At 42.7% G+C, this 17473-nt stretch overlaps 1 protein-coding gene across 6 annotated transcripts in view; it reads left to right on the top strand.

Annotated features, from left to right (window-relative positions):
- The window catches only part of nhsl2 (NHS-like 2), a 100374-nt gene that overhangs the window by 57415 nt on the left and 25486 nt on the right, over positions 1–17473 (top strand). Inside the window, exon 1 of one of the 6 annotated variants that reach the window (XM_010900799.4) lies at positions 7126–7427. The exons of the other annotated variants lie outside the window; for them this stretch is intronic. Within the exon in view, the coding sequence (XP_010899101.2) occupies positions 7394–7427 (34 nt within the window). The 5' untranslated portion in view covers positions 7126–7393. Of the gene's footprint in view, positions 1–7125; positions 7428–17473 lie in introns of those variants that run through there. 6 annotated transcript variants of the gene reach the window in all.

Here is a 17473-nt window from a genome sequence, read left to right as displayed (position 1 = left end):
TCTCACCAAGCTTCTTGCCAATTGTCCTGTAGCCTATCCCAGCTTTGTGCAGGTCTACAATTTTATCCCTGATGTCCTTACACAGCTCTCTGGTCTTGGCCATTGTGGAGAGGTTGGAGTCTGTTTGATTGAGTGTGTGGACAGGTGTCTTTTATACAGATAACGAGTTCAAACAGGTGCAGTTAATACAGGTAATGAGTGGAGAACAGGAGGGCTTCTTAAAAAAAAACTAACAGGTCTGTGAGAGCCGGAATTCTTACTGGTTGGTATGTAATCAAATACTCATGTCATGCAATAAAATGCAAATTAATTATTTAAAAATCATACAATGTGATTTTCAGGATTTTTATTTTAGATTCCGTCACTCACAGTTGAAGTGTACCTATTATAAAACGTACAGACTTCTACATGCTTTGTAAGTGGGAAAACCTGCAAAATCGGCAGTGTATCAAATACTTGTTCTCCCCACTGTATTTACCATATACTTTTTGTTAATAGTATGAGGTACATTTGACTGTGTGTCTGTGTGTTTGTGTGTACATCTGAATGTGTGTTTGTTAGTCAGTGTGTGTCTGTGTGTGTGTGTCAGTCTGTGTGAGTGTGTGTGTGTATGGTAGTCCGTGTGGGAGTGTGTGACTGTGTGTGTGTGTCAGTGTGTGGGAGTGTGTGTGTGTATGGCAGTCCGTGTGTGAGTGTGTGACTGTGTGTGTGTGTGTGTCAGTGTGTGGGAGTGTGTGTGTGTGTGTGTCAGTCCGTGTCTGTCATATGTGTGCCATTTCAAAGAGATCTCCTGCTGTATGTATTAAATATGCCATCTGAATGCCATAGATCATACTGTTGTTGTCACTGGAGCATATCCTTTTATCTGAACCCCTAGGGGCCAGGATGAGAAGAGTGAGAGAGAGGTGGAGATGGAGAGAGAGAGAGAAAGAGAGGGGTGGGGAGAGAGGGAGTGTTGGAGAATGAGAGAGTATGAGGTGGGTGGGGGAGAGAGAGAGATGTGAGGGGGGGGGTCAAAATGTCGTGTATTCTTAAAGAGTCGTGTCCTCTGAGAACCTCTGCTGCACACATACAACATATTGAATATTACCCATGCAGCCTATGGTTTCTGCCAATACTTCTATTTTCATTCATTGCTTTAGTGGCATAACAAACATTGAGTAAATATTTGTCAGTATAATAATACAATATACATTGTAATGACATCTTACAATATACAAAATATATAAAAATAAAAATATTCTTAAATAGTCATAATAACATACTAACAACAACAATAGAAAGTGTTTCTGCTTCTGCAGATTGAATTATCCGGTATCCCTCAGGCTGTCACAGACAAATACATATTTAGATAACAACTTTATTATCCCCTAGGGGAAAAGGAGTAGCCTCTTTTACTGATAGTTTTTCAAAATTGTTCCTCTGGGTTTAATAATGAATTGAGTCAGTTCTTCAAATAATTAATGTCTCGATGAGGAATATTTCTCACAGTTGAGCACAAAGTGCAGCTCTGTGTCTTCTTTCCCTGTCGTGCAGTGACTGCAAACACACTCCTCTGTCTGTCAGTTTCTGCCTACAGTAAATAAGCATCTGTCTCTGCTTCTTGTGTCTACTAGATTAGATATAAATTGCTAATTTATTGTCTGTTTAGAGTGAGATGGGATTTAGGAGGCATTGGTTTTTAGATTATTTTTATGTTGTAAATACAAGTCTGTTGAGTCCTTTGATTGATTCATAATTTTGTTGAGTTTTAAACAATCTTGAATCCAATTACTTTGTTCAAACACCAGCTAACAGACTCTTAGGTTCAACTAGGATTTACTTTTAGGTCCAACTCCAGCTGACTGACTCCAAACCAGCTGACTGACTCCAAACCAGCTGACTGACTCCAAACCAGCTGACTGACTCCAAACCAGCTGACTGACTCCAAACCAGCTGACTGACTCCAAACCAGCTGACTGACTCCAAACCAGCTGACTGACTCCAAACCAGCTGACTGACTCCTAGGGCTGGAAACGCAAGGAACCTTGCAATACAATGTCATCCTGATACTGACTTGCCAATTCTATATGTATCGTGAATTGATTAGGGCTGCAACTAAAAGTTATTTTGATAAACGATTAATCTGTTCACTATTGTTGTGCCTAATATGAGTTAAATACTGACATATTCTGACTGACTGACTGTTAGGTCCGACGCGGGCTGACCCAACACCCTGCTACATTACCCTTAGTTCCAACACCGACTGACCCAACACCCTGCAACATTACCCTTAGTTCCAACACCGACTGACCCAACACCCTGCTAAATTACCCTTAGTTCCAACACCGACTGACCCAACACCCTGCTAAATTACCCTTAGGTCCAACACAGACTGACCCAACACCCTGCTAAATTACCCTTAGGTCCAACACAGACTGACCCAACACCCTGCTACATTACCCTTAGGTCCAACACCGACTGACCCAACACCCTGCTAAATTACCCTTAGGTCCAACACCTACTGACCCAACACCCTGCTAAATTACCCTTAGTTCCAACACCGACTGACCCAACACCCTGCTAAATTACCCTTAGGTCCAACACCGACTGACCCAACACCCTGCTAAATTACCCTTAGGTCCAACACCGACTGACCCAACACCCTGCTAAATTACCCTTAGTTCCAACACCGACTGACCCAACACCCTGCTAAATTACACTTAGTTCCAACACCTACTGACCCAACACCCTGCTAAATTACCCTTAGGTCCAACACCTACTGACCCAACACCCTGCTAAATTACCCTTAGTTCCAACACCGACTGACCCAACACCCTGCTAAATTACCCTTAGGTCCAACACCGACTGACCCAACACCCTGCTAAATTACCCTTAGTTTCAACACCGACTGACCCAACACCCTGCTAAATTACACTTAGTTTCAACACCGACTGACCCAACACCCTGCTAAATTACCCTTAGGTCCAACACAGACTGACCCAACACCCTGCTAAATTACCCTTAGGTCCAACACCAACTGACCCAACACCCTGCTAAATTACCCTTAGGTTCAACACCAACTTAATGGCTCTTAGGTCCAAGTACAGTTGACTGGTTGTAGTTCAGGCCTCAGCTGAATGACTCTTAGGTCATTGCATAGGCGTGCTTGCAATCTAGAGCTGGATACAATCTAGAATGCGTGCTCATACGCTGTTACTGTTAGGCGCGGAGAGAGTAGAGCAGAATGTCGACCATGACATAAAATCTACATATTCAATAATGTAAATAAAAATTGTGACTGGATTTACAAGAAATCTAGTAATACCACTGTTAACCACCAAACAAGAGTTCTCTGTTGGTCCAGTGCTAACATTGTCCCCAGGATATTGTGCACAGTGCTTATTTTTTGCTTGGCACCGCAATTATTGGAAGTTGGTGTTAGTGTGAGTGACCTTACTGAGTAAACTATTTCCCGTCTTTTGATTTAAGTGAATGAGAACACTGCAAATCATGGCTCCGAATGGAACAGTATTTATAATGTTTGATGATGTAAATTAACATTGATCAGTTGCACTTTATTATATGAAAAATAAGCTAACCAATTAATAGCCTACAAGACATGTCATTTAGCTAGTTAGCTTCTGTAAGATGTATTTTTTATCACAACAAATTAAATTGTCATGAAGCAGTAACTGCCCTGTTTTGCCTGAAGTCAGGGCAGGATCAGGATTGCTTAGCTGCTTTGTATGCTCAGCTGTCTCCCAGCAGTGTTAATAGGTAGGGGTAAGTGTCCAAGACACGTGGGCACGGTCTTGTAGGAGACAATTGGTTGGTAGACTAAGCAAATGCCTCACGTCAGGGATGGGGTTTCTTGGCTAATGAAGGCCATGTTTGACTGACTTATGTGATAAATGAATTGGGTAACGTGAAGAACTGCTTTCAGATTTTACCACAACGTTTTGCGGGGATTATGAGGTGTTGACTATTCCTCTCTGTAGCAGTGATGGAGTTGGTGTTCATCTCCGGGTCTCCATTTAGCTAATGCTAATTTTTATTTACATTTCAGATATTTATGAAAAGTCTGCTGCTGCTGTCTGTGTTTGTTCAATTCATAAATTTGAGATGGTTATTACTCTGAACTTAGAGAGGGAGTCTTTGCTCACTTATGCAGCAAGAAAAGCCCCAAAGACAATCATGCATGGTTAGTCATTTTGCGAGTGAAACGTATCCCTCTAAAAACCCACTGAGGTGGCATGGTAGTCAAGTGGTCCAGCTGATACCTCAGGTACATGTTAGAAATAGGCACACCACTTTTTCACCTCTCACCTCTGAACTAAAAAAAAATGTCATACAAAATAAAGGGAGTGTGTTCTGTTTTTTAAAACAAGAATAAAAAAAAACGAAATGGTTGACTTCACTCCACTTCCCTCCTACTGTCCTGGGTGTCACATTTCAGGAAGATATTAAGTGGACCACGCATGGATAAGATTGAGAAGGAAGGAAATTAAGAAAAACAGGAGGTCCAGCCTCAAGATCCGCCATCAGTGTATATATTAAAGATACACTGGTCCTCTGTTTCAGTATTCTGTCCCAGCCTGATGCATTTTTATAAAATGTATAAACATTTATAAAAGTTTAAAACCTAGCCATTAAGATATAACATAGGCTCTCTGAATACAAGAACAACACTTACTTGCAGGGCTAATGAATGCAGAGGAAAGTAAAGCTTTTCTTTCCGGGGCTGAAGTTTATGATTAGGCCTGCTAAAAAATAATATTAAACTACTGATTCAAGAAAAATGACAAAACCCTTCCAAAGTTTTATCTATCACAGCCCTCTCTGTGCTTTTAAAGTGTTAAGCACATTTGCTGGAGCTTGTGGACATGAGGGTTTTAGCTAAGGCTGTCCTGATTCAAATATAAAATCTTGATTAATTGCATAATCTTTGGGAGGAAATCATGATTGATCACAAAAACGTACTCATTATTAAAAAAATTTTAAACATGCATTATTTTTAAAACATGGTGTTTTTCATTTTAACGAGAAGGAAAACATAAAATCTATATCAGAATGAAATCTTTTACTTAAAGCAAACCTTTATGCAAGCCTTACCCAGACACATGAGGCTGAGTTGATGGACATATAATAAATACAAACTTTAGTCCTTTGTTTAGGTATATCTATGCAAAGTCTTTATACTGCATTGTACCAGAGCAAACAACTAATATGACTATAACTATGCTAGCCAAATATGCTAACTGTCTTTTTTTTTTTGCTGTCTGGCCTTGTCTCATGTCGTAGGCAGATCATTGAAGATGATTGGAGATTTGGGGGATTTGTTGTCTCAGTGTAATTACCTTTATCTGTTATATTGACCCGGACCTCTGACACAAGTTTGACACGTAGACAGCAGTTTCTGCCTTCTTCGTTGGCATTAAACTGTATGTAGCAAATGGTGCGCCAAAAGTCAATAGCAGTTTCTACCATTTTCAAGTGTAAGTTAACTAATGCATCTTATGCTGTTAATGAAAGAGCTGTTTTTACCACTTGAAGATGTAAGATATTTGCATCAGTCAAATCATATAATCCCAAGATGAAAGACACTCACTGCAACATAACGTCACCCAGTTGACAACTTAGTAAAATCATTTAAATCAAGCAAGTTTTTGCTTAAAATATCAGTATTCTTGAATATTGACAATGTGGACCAAAACTAGCTCAAATTCTTCTAGTTTGCTTCATCGTCGCCAAGGGCTTCATTGTCTTATCCCGTTCTAGTGACTCCTTGTGGTAGGTCAGGCGGTTGCAAGCTTGATTGTTGGCAGGAGGATGCGTTCTTCTCCAGCACATGAATACCAGCCAAAAATTCCTCCTGCAGTTTTAGACAATGTGAGATTACTTACTTTTTGTGTTGTTGGAGGAGCTTGGCCATTTATGTTCCCTTTGGAATTTATACCAGCGGTTTGAGAAAATAATTCTGTGCTTTAAGGTGCATACTTACACTTCAAAGCTAGCATATGACAATACAATTTGTATTTTCCATATTGTACATAATTGTTTTAAAATCATTCAGGTTTTTGGCAATCAAGCCCTATTTCTACCTCCCCAGAGTTACATGAACTTGTGGAAAAAATTTCTCTGCTTCCAGTATGAAGGTTATAGGTACTGTAACCAATCACCACAGGGTGTGGATGTTTGTTAAGGTGAGGACAAATTAGTGCCTGGAAGATTAGGCAACGACCTGCAGGTGTGCTGAGGTCATCAACCCCAGGTGTGTAAGAGGGTAAGAGGTGCTTTGTCTCCATCTGCTGGACACATCGTGTCCCTCTGCCAATCTCATGGCTCCATATGCCTCAGTAGTTTTGTGAGCCAGTGTCTCTAAATCTGTGGTATTAAATTCCAGTCCTGGGGACCCCAAGCACTTAGGAATTTATGTGTTGTTTTTAGATTTGGTTTAGTCCCCGATTAGCAGGAAAGGATACCAGTAGTGTTTGGGTCCCAAGGACTGGAATTTAATACAACTACTCTGGCTTGCTCTTAGAGGGTGTAGGAGTTTGTTAGACCCTACCATGGCCCCTTCAAACAAGTGTGCAATGATGCAGCCTCCACAAAGTGTAATCCCTTAAGGTACCATGTCATTTCTTAACACAGGCAATTTGGGACTTGAAACAAATAAAAGATTAAATACCTCTTACAGAAAATGTTTAGCTGTTGCTAAGTTTAGCATCTTGTAAAGTGATCGGAGGGAATTGTTCATTTAAATTTCATGCTTGTTTTACTTCTTTAAAATTGCAACACAAATTGCTTCATTCAAGTCACAAGCGTATCCCAAAGCTTGTATGTTTTTAGATCCCCTTGTCACCCTCTGGAAGTAATCGCAGTAGCTTAATCAGTGACCTTGGAGGGCACTCTGAGCAATAGCCTAGAGACCAAGGGCTGGTTTGGGACGTTCACTTGGCTCCTTTAGTTTTACAGCTGTGGTCTCGTTGTTGTTGTTTTACTTACGTGTTGTTTTAGCAGGGGTACACACACACCTCTGGCCCCAGGTCCTCACATATGCAACCAGTTTATCGTCAGTGACCAGGAAAGGGAAGGAAAAACAGAGTGGCGTTGACAATGGTCAACATCGGAGGGAGGGAAGGGGGAGACAGGAGGGGAGTGTGTGAACACTGCCGGCACCGTTTGCTTCCTCTCTTTCTCCCCCTGACGCACTAGAGGAAACAGGCTCTCTCCCTCTATCTCTCTCCCTCTATCTCTCCCTCGTTCTAGCTGAGACTCCCAGTCGCTTAATGACTCATGAGACTAACCTCAGTCTTCAGCGTCTTTTCCCTTGCTCCCTGTTCTTCTCTCCCTTCTCTCTCTCTTCCCAATCCTCTTATTTCTGCCAGTGGGTCTCAGTGTGGGACTGGAAATGGAGAAGCTGGAGGTTTTCCGGACCAGGTCAGGTAAGGCTGTCTGGGTATGTGGGGATGTAGTCGGAGCTCGGGACGTCCTAGCACGGCGGGGGAAGAGAGACGCTGAGGAATTTTGGACTTCTTTTAAGTTAGCAGACACGTAACGTTGTGTGAAGGCCTGTGTGTGTGTGTGTGTGTGTGTGTGTCTCTCCATCTGTCTATCGTTCTGTCTGCGTTTTTTTCCATGTGAGTGTGTCTATATGTGTGTTAAGGTTTAAAAATGTGGATCAGAGTGGGGAAAACCCAAAGGCATGACAAGGTCATGTATTAGCTGTTGAATTTACCTCAGTGCTGAATGATACAACAATAAGCCTTTATCCTGAGTGTGTATGCATGTTCTTTTGTACTAATGAGTGCATGTGAACGTCTGTAAGGTGATGTCAGTTGGGATCTTGGTTGTAGGAGAAGCAGTTGGGGCTTTTTTTCTTGTACATGTCACGCTAGGAATAGGAGTCAGTGTCTCATTGATCGGGAATGGAGGTTACCCTGCCAAAAGGCTTTTTTCTGAAAATGTGTTTTTACAACAGACTTTTGTGTACAGTTATTCTAGGGCTTTTTCTCACTTTTCATCAGTTTTTTCCAGTTTAGTTTGAACATCTGTGTAAGATCATGACTGTGTTGTTATAATCGAAAAATAAGGTGGGAAGGGCTGTGCCATGTGTCAAACATTCTAGTAATAAGTGTTTTTCTTCTGGACGATGTGAAGCAGAGCCGGTAGTTATGTTGATAGTTCTGGTGTTACTGTTGAAGTTGAACGTTCTAGAGTGAGAACATTCTAATTCCCACAACAGAATGAAGAAGGTCTTGGAGGTTTCTACCATAGAGCATTTAACTCTATTCATCTCTATGGCTCCGAGTTGAGATCAATGTTGAGTCCTCATGTGGAAACCTTGTGGTTTTGTGTGTGTGTGTGTGTGTGTGTGTGTGTGTGTATATTTGAGAGAGAGAATCCTTGAAAGGCTCTTTGTGTGTTGAGGGAATTAACACAGTTTTTGGTTGAGATCTTCCAACTTGATCTTCGAGCTCAAGGAATCCTTGTACACAAATGTTTAAGCAGTAGAATTTGTGAGTGTGTGTGTGTGTTAAGAGAAGAAACACACAACACTGTTTAGACCATTGGATGACTAAAAGTGTGGTTAGTATTCCACCACGAAATTCCAACAGTGCATTAGAATATTCCATTAGAACATTCTGAAAGTATCATAATAACTATGACAGTACGACCACATACCCTGGCTCAGCCAAGTATATCACACACACACAAAAAAATTCCATGTCACTCTCGTTATCCTTTGTCAGTAATTATCTAGGAAAATGAATGTGTGAGAAATTAAGGCTCATGGAGTTTTTATGCAAACTAGATTCTAAATGCAGCCTCGCATCTTAGCCTGAAAGGTGAAATGACACTAAAGAAAGGAGAGAGAGACAGGAAGAGAGAGGGGGAGACAGGGACAGAAGGGGCTGGGTTGAGATCAATAGGAAGGACAGCGCAATAGAGGGAGAGGAAGAGAAAGTAGGAGGTTTGGAAGTAGAGAGAGTAAAGGGGGTTTGAAGGAGAAAGAAATGGAAGGAGAGAGAAAGAAAGAAAGAGAAAGGGGGGAGGAAATAGAGGGAAGGAAATAAGAGAGAGTGAGGAGAAAGATACAGTAACATAATGTAGGCAGGGAGAGAGAGATGGAGGATTCTTTTGGAAGAAGAGTCCTTTCGTGTTTTTTCCTTTAGCAGTTACTGTAGTATTCTGTAGTATTTGAGTGTTTGCAAACGTTACTATAGTATTTACTATAGTGTTGTAGTGGTTTGAGCTCAAACGTGTAATCGTGGTTGTTGGCTGTGGAAAGCGCTCTCCTCCCACATACAGTATGTGTCTTTGAAAACCTGAGAGAGCAGTGTCATAAGAAGCGGAATTGCTTGGTGGAGATCTAACAATTGGAAGAAGACGAGAAAACAGAAGTGCTAGAGGTCTGTGTGCGTGCGTGTGAACTGATTTGAGTTTTAATATGCAAATCATGGCCCCCGACCTCCATGTGACACTCCAGGACTACACCTATATTTTACTCTCCTGTCTTTCTCTTCTTCCCACTCTTCTTCCCACTCTTGGCCTTCTCTCAGCCAGCTTAATGAGGTAGTCACATAGAATGCCTTTCAATTTACTGGTGTGGCTTGTTAAAGTTAACTTTTAGAATGTATTTCCTTAATGGTTTTGACCCAATCAAGATGTGTTGTGACCAGGTTGGGTTGGTACACAGAAGACCATTCTGTTTGTACTGTAGTAGTCCATATTATATCAAGCTCAGCTCAAATAAACAAAGAGAAACAACAGTCCATTGTTACTTTAAGACATAAACCTCAGTCAATCCAGAATATTTTAGGAACTCTGAAAGTTTCTTCAAGTGCAGTTTCAAAAACCATCAAGCGCTATGGTCTCTCATGAGGACCGCCACAGACAAGGAAGACCTAGAGTTACCTCTGCTACAGAGGATACGTTTATTCCAACTAAAGGCCTTGAGAAATCTGCAATTAACTGCCCCTCAGATTGCAGCACAATTTTTTTTTGCGAAGTTAAAGTAACAGACACATCTTAACATCAACTGTTCAGAGGATTCTACATGAATCAGGCCTTCATGGTTGAATTGCTGCAAAGAAACCAATAAAGAAGAGTCTTGCTTTGGTCAAAAAAAACATTGGACTGGTGGAAATCTGTCCTTTGGTCCTTTTGGTCATTTGTTTTTTCAACATCACAATGTCCTAAAACATACCTCCAGCTGTGTATGTACTATTTGTCCAATAAGGAGTGATGGAGAGCTGCATCAGATGACCTGGCCTCCACAATCACCTGACCTCAACCTCATTGAGATGGACTGGGATGATTTAGACCATAGAGTGAAGAAAAAGCAGCCAACAAGTGCACAGCATATGTGGGAAGTCCTTTAAGACTGTTTGAAAAGCATTTCAGGTGACTACCTCATTGACTACCTCATGAAGCTGGTTGAGAGAATGCCAATGCTCCTACTACTTTGCTACTTTGAAAAATCTGTTCAACCCTTTTTGGTTACTATATGATTTTATGTGTTATTTCATAGTTTACTATGAAAATGTTGAAAATGTCTTCTACAATGTGGAAAAATAATAAAACAAAAATGACTTTACACTGGTAATGTATATATCAATGACTCTGATGAAATTGAGGTCAATTTGCGAGTTCTATATGTTGTATATCTCTGAAGTTTATTAGTCTTAGACAGGAAGTGGACAGGAAGTAGATGGAGATCTGCTTCCTACCAATCCTCCCGCTGAGACAATGGGCTCTGGAAGTAATCTGGAGTGTGTGTGTGTTTGTGCGTGTGTGCGTGCGTGCGTGGGTGGGAGCATGCGTGTGTGTGTATGATTGCCTGTGCAGTATGGTTGTGATGGAACTAGACCAATTTGCTGGATCCTTATAGACTTAACTTTTAGGCTTCAAAGACAGAAAAGCTTCTCACTTTAGTCTTATCGTCTCCCTCAGTGATAGGAGAACGAATCTTCTTAACTTATGACTTTAGCTCTTCCACACAGCAAAATGTAGTGTTAAAAAGACGCTTCAGAAGGGTCGTGTTTCTTGTGGTAACTGGGATTAAGCTGTGTGTGTGTGTGTGTGTGTGTGTGAGAGAGAGAGACTTCTCCCCTTGTGTTTCAAGAGGGAATCATCAATCAGTTTGACCTCACATCACACTGTGGGGGACTGTCTGTCCGTTATGGGGAATAAAAGACACACACACTTTTCTTACCAGCCAGTGAATGGGAATGTGACGTAAATGTTTTCAAGGAAATGTCTGAAAAAAATTAAAGAAAGCAGAGGTTTGTTCTCACCAGGATTTGATAGGCATCTTTCTGCAAAGTGCCTGGGTTGCCAGCAGTTGCAGGTGCCCTTGGGGTATGTTGTTCTGTGTCAACCAGGTTAACACTGCAGGAAGTTGCGCCAAAACTAACCACAACAAATCAGGCCTGGCTGGCAGTCAGTGGACAGTGACCTCACCGTGTTGCCTTCCTGGAAGATTGTTTTAGCTTTGTGCAAAAAAAAAAGAAAGGAAACAAAATGGACGTCTGTTTTTCCCTCTCGCAATCCACTCTCTTTTTGTGTTTTACCCTCTGTGTCTCTATTTCTCTGTCTGCTATCTCTCTGCCATATCTCTATCCCTTTCACCCTTCCTCTCTCAATTCACAAGAAATGTTTTAGGCATGAATGTCTAGTCTTTGTAGCCAAAGCAAAGTAAGGCATTATGAAAAACAAACATCAATACCAATTGTGTGTGTTATTCAGATGCTGTGCAACACATATTATTCCCCTCTTTGTCACTCTGTCTCCCTCCCTCTGTTACACCCCACTCTTTGTCACTCTCTCTCCCTTTGTTACACCCCACTCTTTGTCACTCTGTCTCCCTCCCTCTGTTACATCCCACTCTTTGTCACTCTGTCTCCCTCCCTCTGTTACACCCCACTCTTTGTCACTCTGTCTCCCTCTCTTACACCCCACTCTTTGTCACTCTGTCTCCCTCTCCTCTGTTACACCCCACTCTTTGTCACTCTGTCTCCCTCCCTCTGTTACACCCCAATCTTTGTCACTCTGTATCCCTCCCTCTGTTACACCCCACTCTTTGTCACTCTGTCTCCCTCTCCTCTGTTACACCCCACTCTTTGTCACTCTGTCTCCCTCCCTCTGTTACACCCCACTCTTTGTCACTCTGTCTCCCTCTCTTACACCCCACTCTTTGTCACTCTGTCTCCCTCTCCTCTGTTACACCCCACTCTTTGTCACTCTGTCTCCCTCCCTCTGTTACACCCCACTCTTTGTCACTCTGTCTCCCTCCCTCTGTTACACCCCACTCTTTGTCACTCTGTCTCCCTCTCCTCTGTTACACCCCACTCTTTGTCACTCTGTCTCCCTCCCTCTGTTACACCCCACTCTTTGTCACTCTGTCTCCCTCTCCTCTGTTACACCCCACTCTTTGTCACTCTGTCTCCCTCTCCTCTGTTACACCCCACTCTTTGTCACTCTGTCTCCCTCTCCTCTGTTACACCCCACTCTTTCGGACAGTCACACATATTCACCACTGTGCTAACTTTCATTTTTGTGGAACACAAAACTTTGCATTTCTTTCTGTAGTTACTGACTGTTGATGTTCCACTAGTCTTGTTATTTCATGACACAGCAAACAGATAGTGAGTTTCTGTCCTGGTGGTTCTCATTGATACACAGAGAAAGAGAGTGTGTGTATGTGTGTGAGATAGTGAGAAAGAGGGAGAGAGGTTCTCAGACTTTCCACACATTTTTGCCATATGGTTAATCTGATGTCAACTGCAACCCTTCTAATTTCCCAGGGTCCATCGGTAAAACCAGCCGTAGCTTTTTAACAGTTGGAAATAAATGGATTGTAATTAGGCGGTGCACCTGATATTGTTTTGGTTGTGGGGAATTCACCTCGGTCTAAAGTTAAGTAGGAATAATTTTAAGCACGTAGAATGTATACAGGCTCATTTGACAGAAAACGGTGCTTGCAATTGCAGAGTTTGATTCCCTCAGAGGACCCAACAAAAACCTATAGAAGTATCCACAAAACTCCTCAGTCAATCGAATCTTCATAAATGTTCCGTTCCAAGATGTTTGCCACACAGAACGTGGAACTATACCTAAAGATGCTGTTGTTGTCTTTGGGTAGTTAGCTTGTATTGACTTTCTGGATAAATGTTGGCTAATCATAAATGTGAAATGTAGGGCTCATGAAGAGTTTCTTTGTACATAACAAATATCAGGGACCATTAGACTGAAAGTAGTTCCCTAAGGGAATAGGTTGCAATTTTGGTCAGTTATGACAAGGGAAATGTGTAGGGGTACACTCCCTTAGTGAATGATATTTCATTTAAAACCTAATAGTTAGGATTAAACGAGTCTGTCAAACTGTGCTTTTTATGGAAGATTATAAAGGCTTCATGGATCATTCATAAAGTATTTATAGGCCCTCCTTTTTTACAGTATATTTTCAGGCAGTGGTGCACAAGAGACAGCGACTTAAGCCCCCCCGTCACATGAACCGTTTGTCTTGTAACGTCCAAGGGGGTGTGTTTGCACAGGCGGGGGAAGGGTGAGGTTCCTCTTCTGACCAATCACAGCATGCGAACCTCAAGAAAATAAATCATGTGTACGAACTGTCAAAATCCCCCTTGTCGAAGCACAAATCCACCCAAAACAAACCAAGTTTACACAAACAATGCACAAACTGTGACCACACGCCAACTTTGGGGGAGGTGGAGGTATAAATGAACCTCTAGACAGGTGGACGACCCCTGGCCGCTTCGTAAGCACCTTGGTTTGTTGACTTTTGTGGACGTATTATGAAAACGTAGCCAGTGGATTTTACATTGAAGTTGTTTAGCAGACGCTCTGATCCAGACTGATTTCCGGTCCTGACTGCATACTGTTTACATACTTCCATCATCCTGGGCCCCTCATGGGAGTGAAACCCATAAACCTACTGAGCTCTACCTACTGAGCTCCACTGATGCCCCGTTCATTTGGATTTAAAGACGTTAGGAGGTTGGATGATCATGGAGCCCCATAGGAAGAGAGTGGTGGGGGGGCATGCGGCTGTTTGTGTGCGTCTGCACTCTGCGTGCAGGACGGGTGTTCGCTAACCTGTTTGGTTGGGGTCTTCAGGTCAGGGTGGGGGCACGTTTTGGGGCCGAGGGGACTGTCCAAGGGGACGGGTGGGGACGATTGACCCTAACTGACTTCTGATATCACTTCCTGTCATTTTGCCTCGCTGACTTCCTCTGGAGAATGGACAAGATACAAACACACACCCCTATACACATGCGCGCGCGCGCACGGTGGTTCTGTTATTCAGTACTATTTGATGGTTGACGTGACTACAGGAGAATAAGCCATTGCCACAGACACGCCTGTGTGACCTCGAGCAAAGTAGCCGAGTCAGCATGCAGACCAGAGGTATCCGCAGTGTGTGTCTGTGTGTGTGTGTGTGTGTGTTGGGGGGGTTGGTGTGGTCTGGTCTCAGCCACTGAAGTCTGTATTATGGCTGATTCTCCTGTAGTCACGGTAACCATGGAACAGCCAAACCGAGTTAAATAACACGTATTAATTCCATATTTAGATGTCTTCATGTAGGGCTTTGGTCTACGACACACAGATCAACCCAGGCGGACACTGCTCGTACCTCGTCCTATAAAACGCAGTGTGTGAACTGACATTGAGTCCAGCTAACACGGTCCATAAACCCAGGCGTCACAATCAAAGTGGCGTTCCGTTGCCTTTCTAATGAGCACGACACTGAGCTGTGTGTCCCTGTTAGCAAAAACACAGATTTACATGTCTGGCAGTTCCATTTCGCCCACCTCTACGCACACAAACACACACACACACACACACACACAGACAAACACAGGCACACACACACACACACAAACACAGGCACACACACGTGTATGAGACATGAAGAGGGTGAATGAAACAGACAAGGAGAGAAAAAGAGAGAGGGACCAATGTAAAAGAAGGAAAAAGAGGATTAGGATCGCTGTCACCATGGATTCCATTCAGGGTGTAATTGTCTTTGGCGAGACTGTCTGGCCTGCCTCAGGTTGGGGTGGAGAAGAGCATGCTTTGCTTCAGTCTTCCGTGTGTTTGTGTTTCCCTTGAGACAGTGAGAGGGAGATAAAAACAGAGTGTGTGAGATAGAGAGACAGAAACATAGAGTAAGAGAGAGCATTCAAAACACTCTGGCACAAAATGGCTACATTGGCTTGCCCAGTGACACTCTCATTATCTTATTTTTTGTGATTCAGTGTGCAGTTCATTGTGCGATTCAAAGTGTGATTTGGTGTCTGAATCAGTGTTTGATCCTTTGATTGTTTCAATTTCAATATTTAAAGGGTCCCGGGGGTCCCAAATTGCACTGTCATTGCTTAGCGACTCCTTGTGGTAGGTCCTGTTCCCGTCCTAGGTGCTATTGAGTACTTCCTGGTTGAGCCAGCTGCGTGATAAAGCAGCAGAACAGCTTGGCGAGATGTTACCAAAGTAACGTCTTGATCAATGAAACAGGAAAAACATTTCCTCAAGGTTATTCATTGTGTATTCGTCATTTAGTGGATGATAATTGTACATGTTGGGCTTTTGCACATCTTCCAGTATGTGTATATTATATTGTTATTATTTACTATGTTAGTCATTTTTTTTATGTTTCATTATAATCTTCATAACATGCAGTGATGCTTTTGCTATATTTTCAAATGAAGCAATTTGAAAAGAAATCAGAATAAGTCAGACAGCTATAATACTACAAGTGTTTCACTTCGAAGCTTGTTGCTTACATACCAATAAATCAATCAGATGCAAACAATGACAACAAATCGATGCCCAGTGACTGTAAATAAAACCCTACCTGGGCGGGTCAGAACAGAAGAAGAAACCTAGAGAGGAGACACTCTGAGGGTTGGCCAGGCCTCTTCTGGTTGTGCCGGGTGGAGATGATGAGAGTTTTGCCAGAAGAATATGTGAGTGTGCTGTCTAAATATGTGTCCTCCCAACACCAGTGTTTACTCACACTCCAGGCCTCCAGGAGAATACATTTGGTTAAAAAAAGAACAGAAGTAAATTGAAACAGCGACGCTTCACCTTTGAATATGTTTGTATGTATGTGTGTTTACAGTCTGCATGTGTGTACATCCTCAGGTCACATCTCTTTCACTCTCTCATCTCCCTTTTCTCTGTCTCACTCCCTCTCTTTCTGATCTCCCTTTATCTCAGTCTGCCTCTGTCACTTTCTGTCCCTCTCCTCTCTCTCTCTCTCTCTCTCTCGGTCACTGAGTGGGTCTTATGAAAGTGTTGCCATGGTTTAAGCCCCGCCAAGTTATTTTCGTCATCTTTCCCCTTAAGTATTTCATGAGACAAGGGTGAGAACCTGGGTGGGGAGGGATCATGGGGGGTGTCAGTCACTGTAATGCAGGGAACGAGAATCCGCTTACCCCTCCCCAAAACCGAACCGAACAGCAACACCCCCCATCCCCCACTCGTCCATGTCTGAAGGCTACCACAGACAAGCTGCCGGGGGCCCTCTGCCCAGTGTTAAGATGGGCGCAGGCTCCTACGTGCCCTTATGCAATACGCAGACGTCATGTCTGTGCTGACCTTGACCTTTGCTGCAGAGGTCAACTCAGGTTAACCTCTTACTCTGTCTCACTCTCCTTCACACACGCCCTTCGCTGTCCAAGCCATGTGTAGTCAGCGGACGATTTGTCTTCAGTTCTCTAATCCCTCCATCTTTCTTCTCCTTGAAATCACTGTGGTTACATAAGAAAGAAGAGGGAGGCGAGGGGGAGGACAGGAGGAGGGGAGCAGAGGATTGGGGAGGAGCACATTCATTCTGGTGTAGAGGAACTGCTGCTGAACTTGTAATCAAGTGGACTCTTCTATCCTCCCTGGTACATCAGAGGTTTTCACATAATAGGAAGTTTCTCTCGCTTCTTTATTTTTTTTTCTCTTTTGCTCTCATCTCTCTTTTGGTATCCAGTTCTCATTCTGTCTCATGCTTTCTCCCTTTGTCTCCAGTTCTTCTGTCTCTCCTCTTTCTTTTACTCCTTTCTCCTTCTGTCTCTGTTACTGTCTTTTTGCCTACAGTCCTCACTGTGCCATTCTCTCGTCTCCCTCTCTCTGTCTCCATGCAGATCACACATACATGAACCTTCCTCTCCCTCTCTCTGATTGGTCGCTGTGATTTGTTGTGGATTTAGGAAGTGCTGTTGTTCTGTTTATGCTGATTTCTGGGATATTTTTGTTCGGATGATTATTCAACTGTTTGGTTCTTCAGCTGTTCTGGAGGTGGCTCTCTCCTTGACAACACACACACACACACATTTTCGCTCCAAACCCTAAGCGCAGCCCTTCCCCTCATAATTGTCTATTATGTAACACAAGTCTCTGGGTGTAAGTTATGCAAATTGTATACGTTTTTATTTACGCTCTCTCTTTCTCTCTGTCCGTTTCACTCCTTCCC

The sequence above is a fragment of the Esox lucius genome, chromosome 24 (genome assembly GCF_011004845.1).
Source record: "Esox lucius isolate fEsoLuc1 chromosome 24, fEsoLuc1.pri, whole genome shotgun sequence".
In the NCBI taxonomy this organism is placed as follows: domain Eukaryota; kingdom Metazoa; phylum Chordata; class Actinopteri; order Esociformes; family Esocidae; genus Esox; species Esox lucius.
This window is presented reverse-complemented; position numbering and strand designations above follow the sequence as displayed.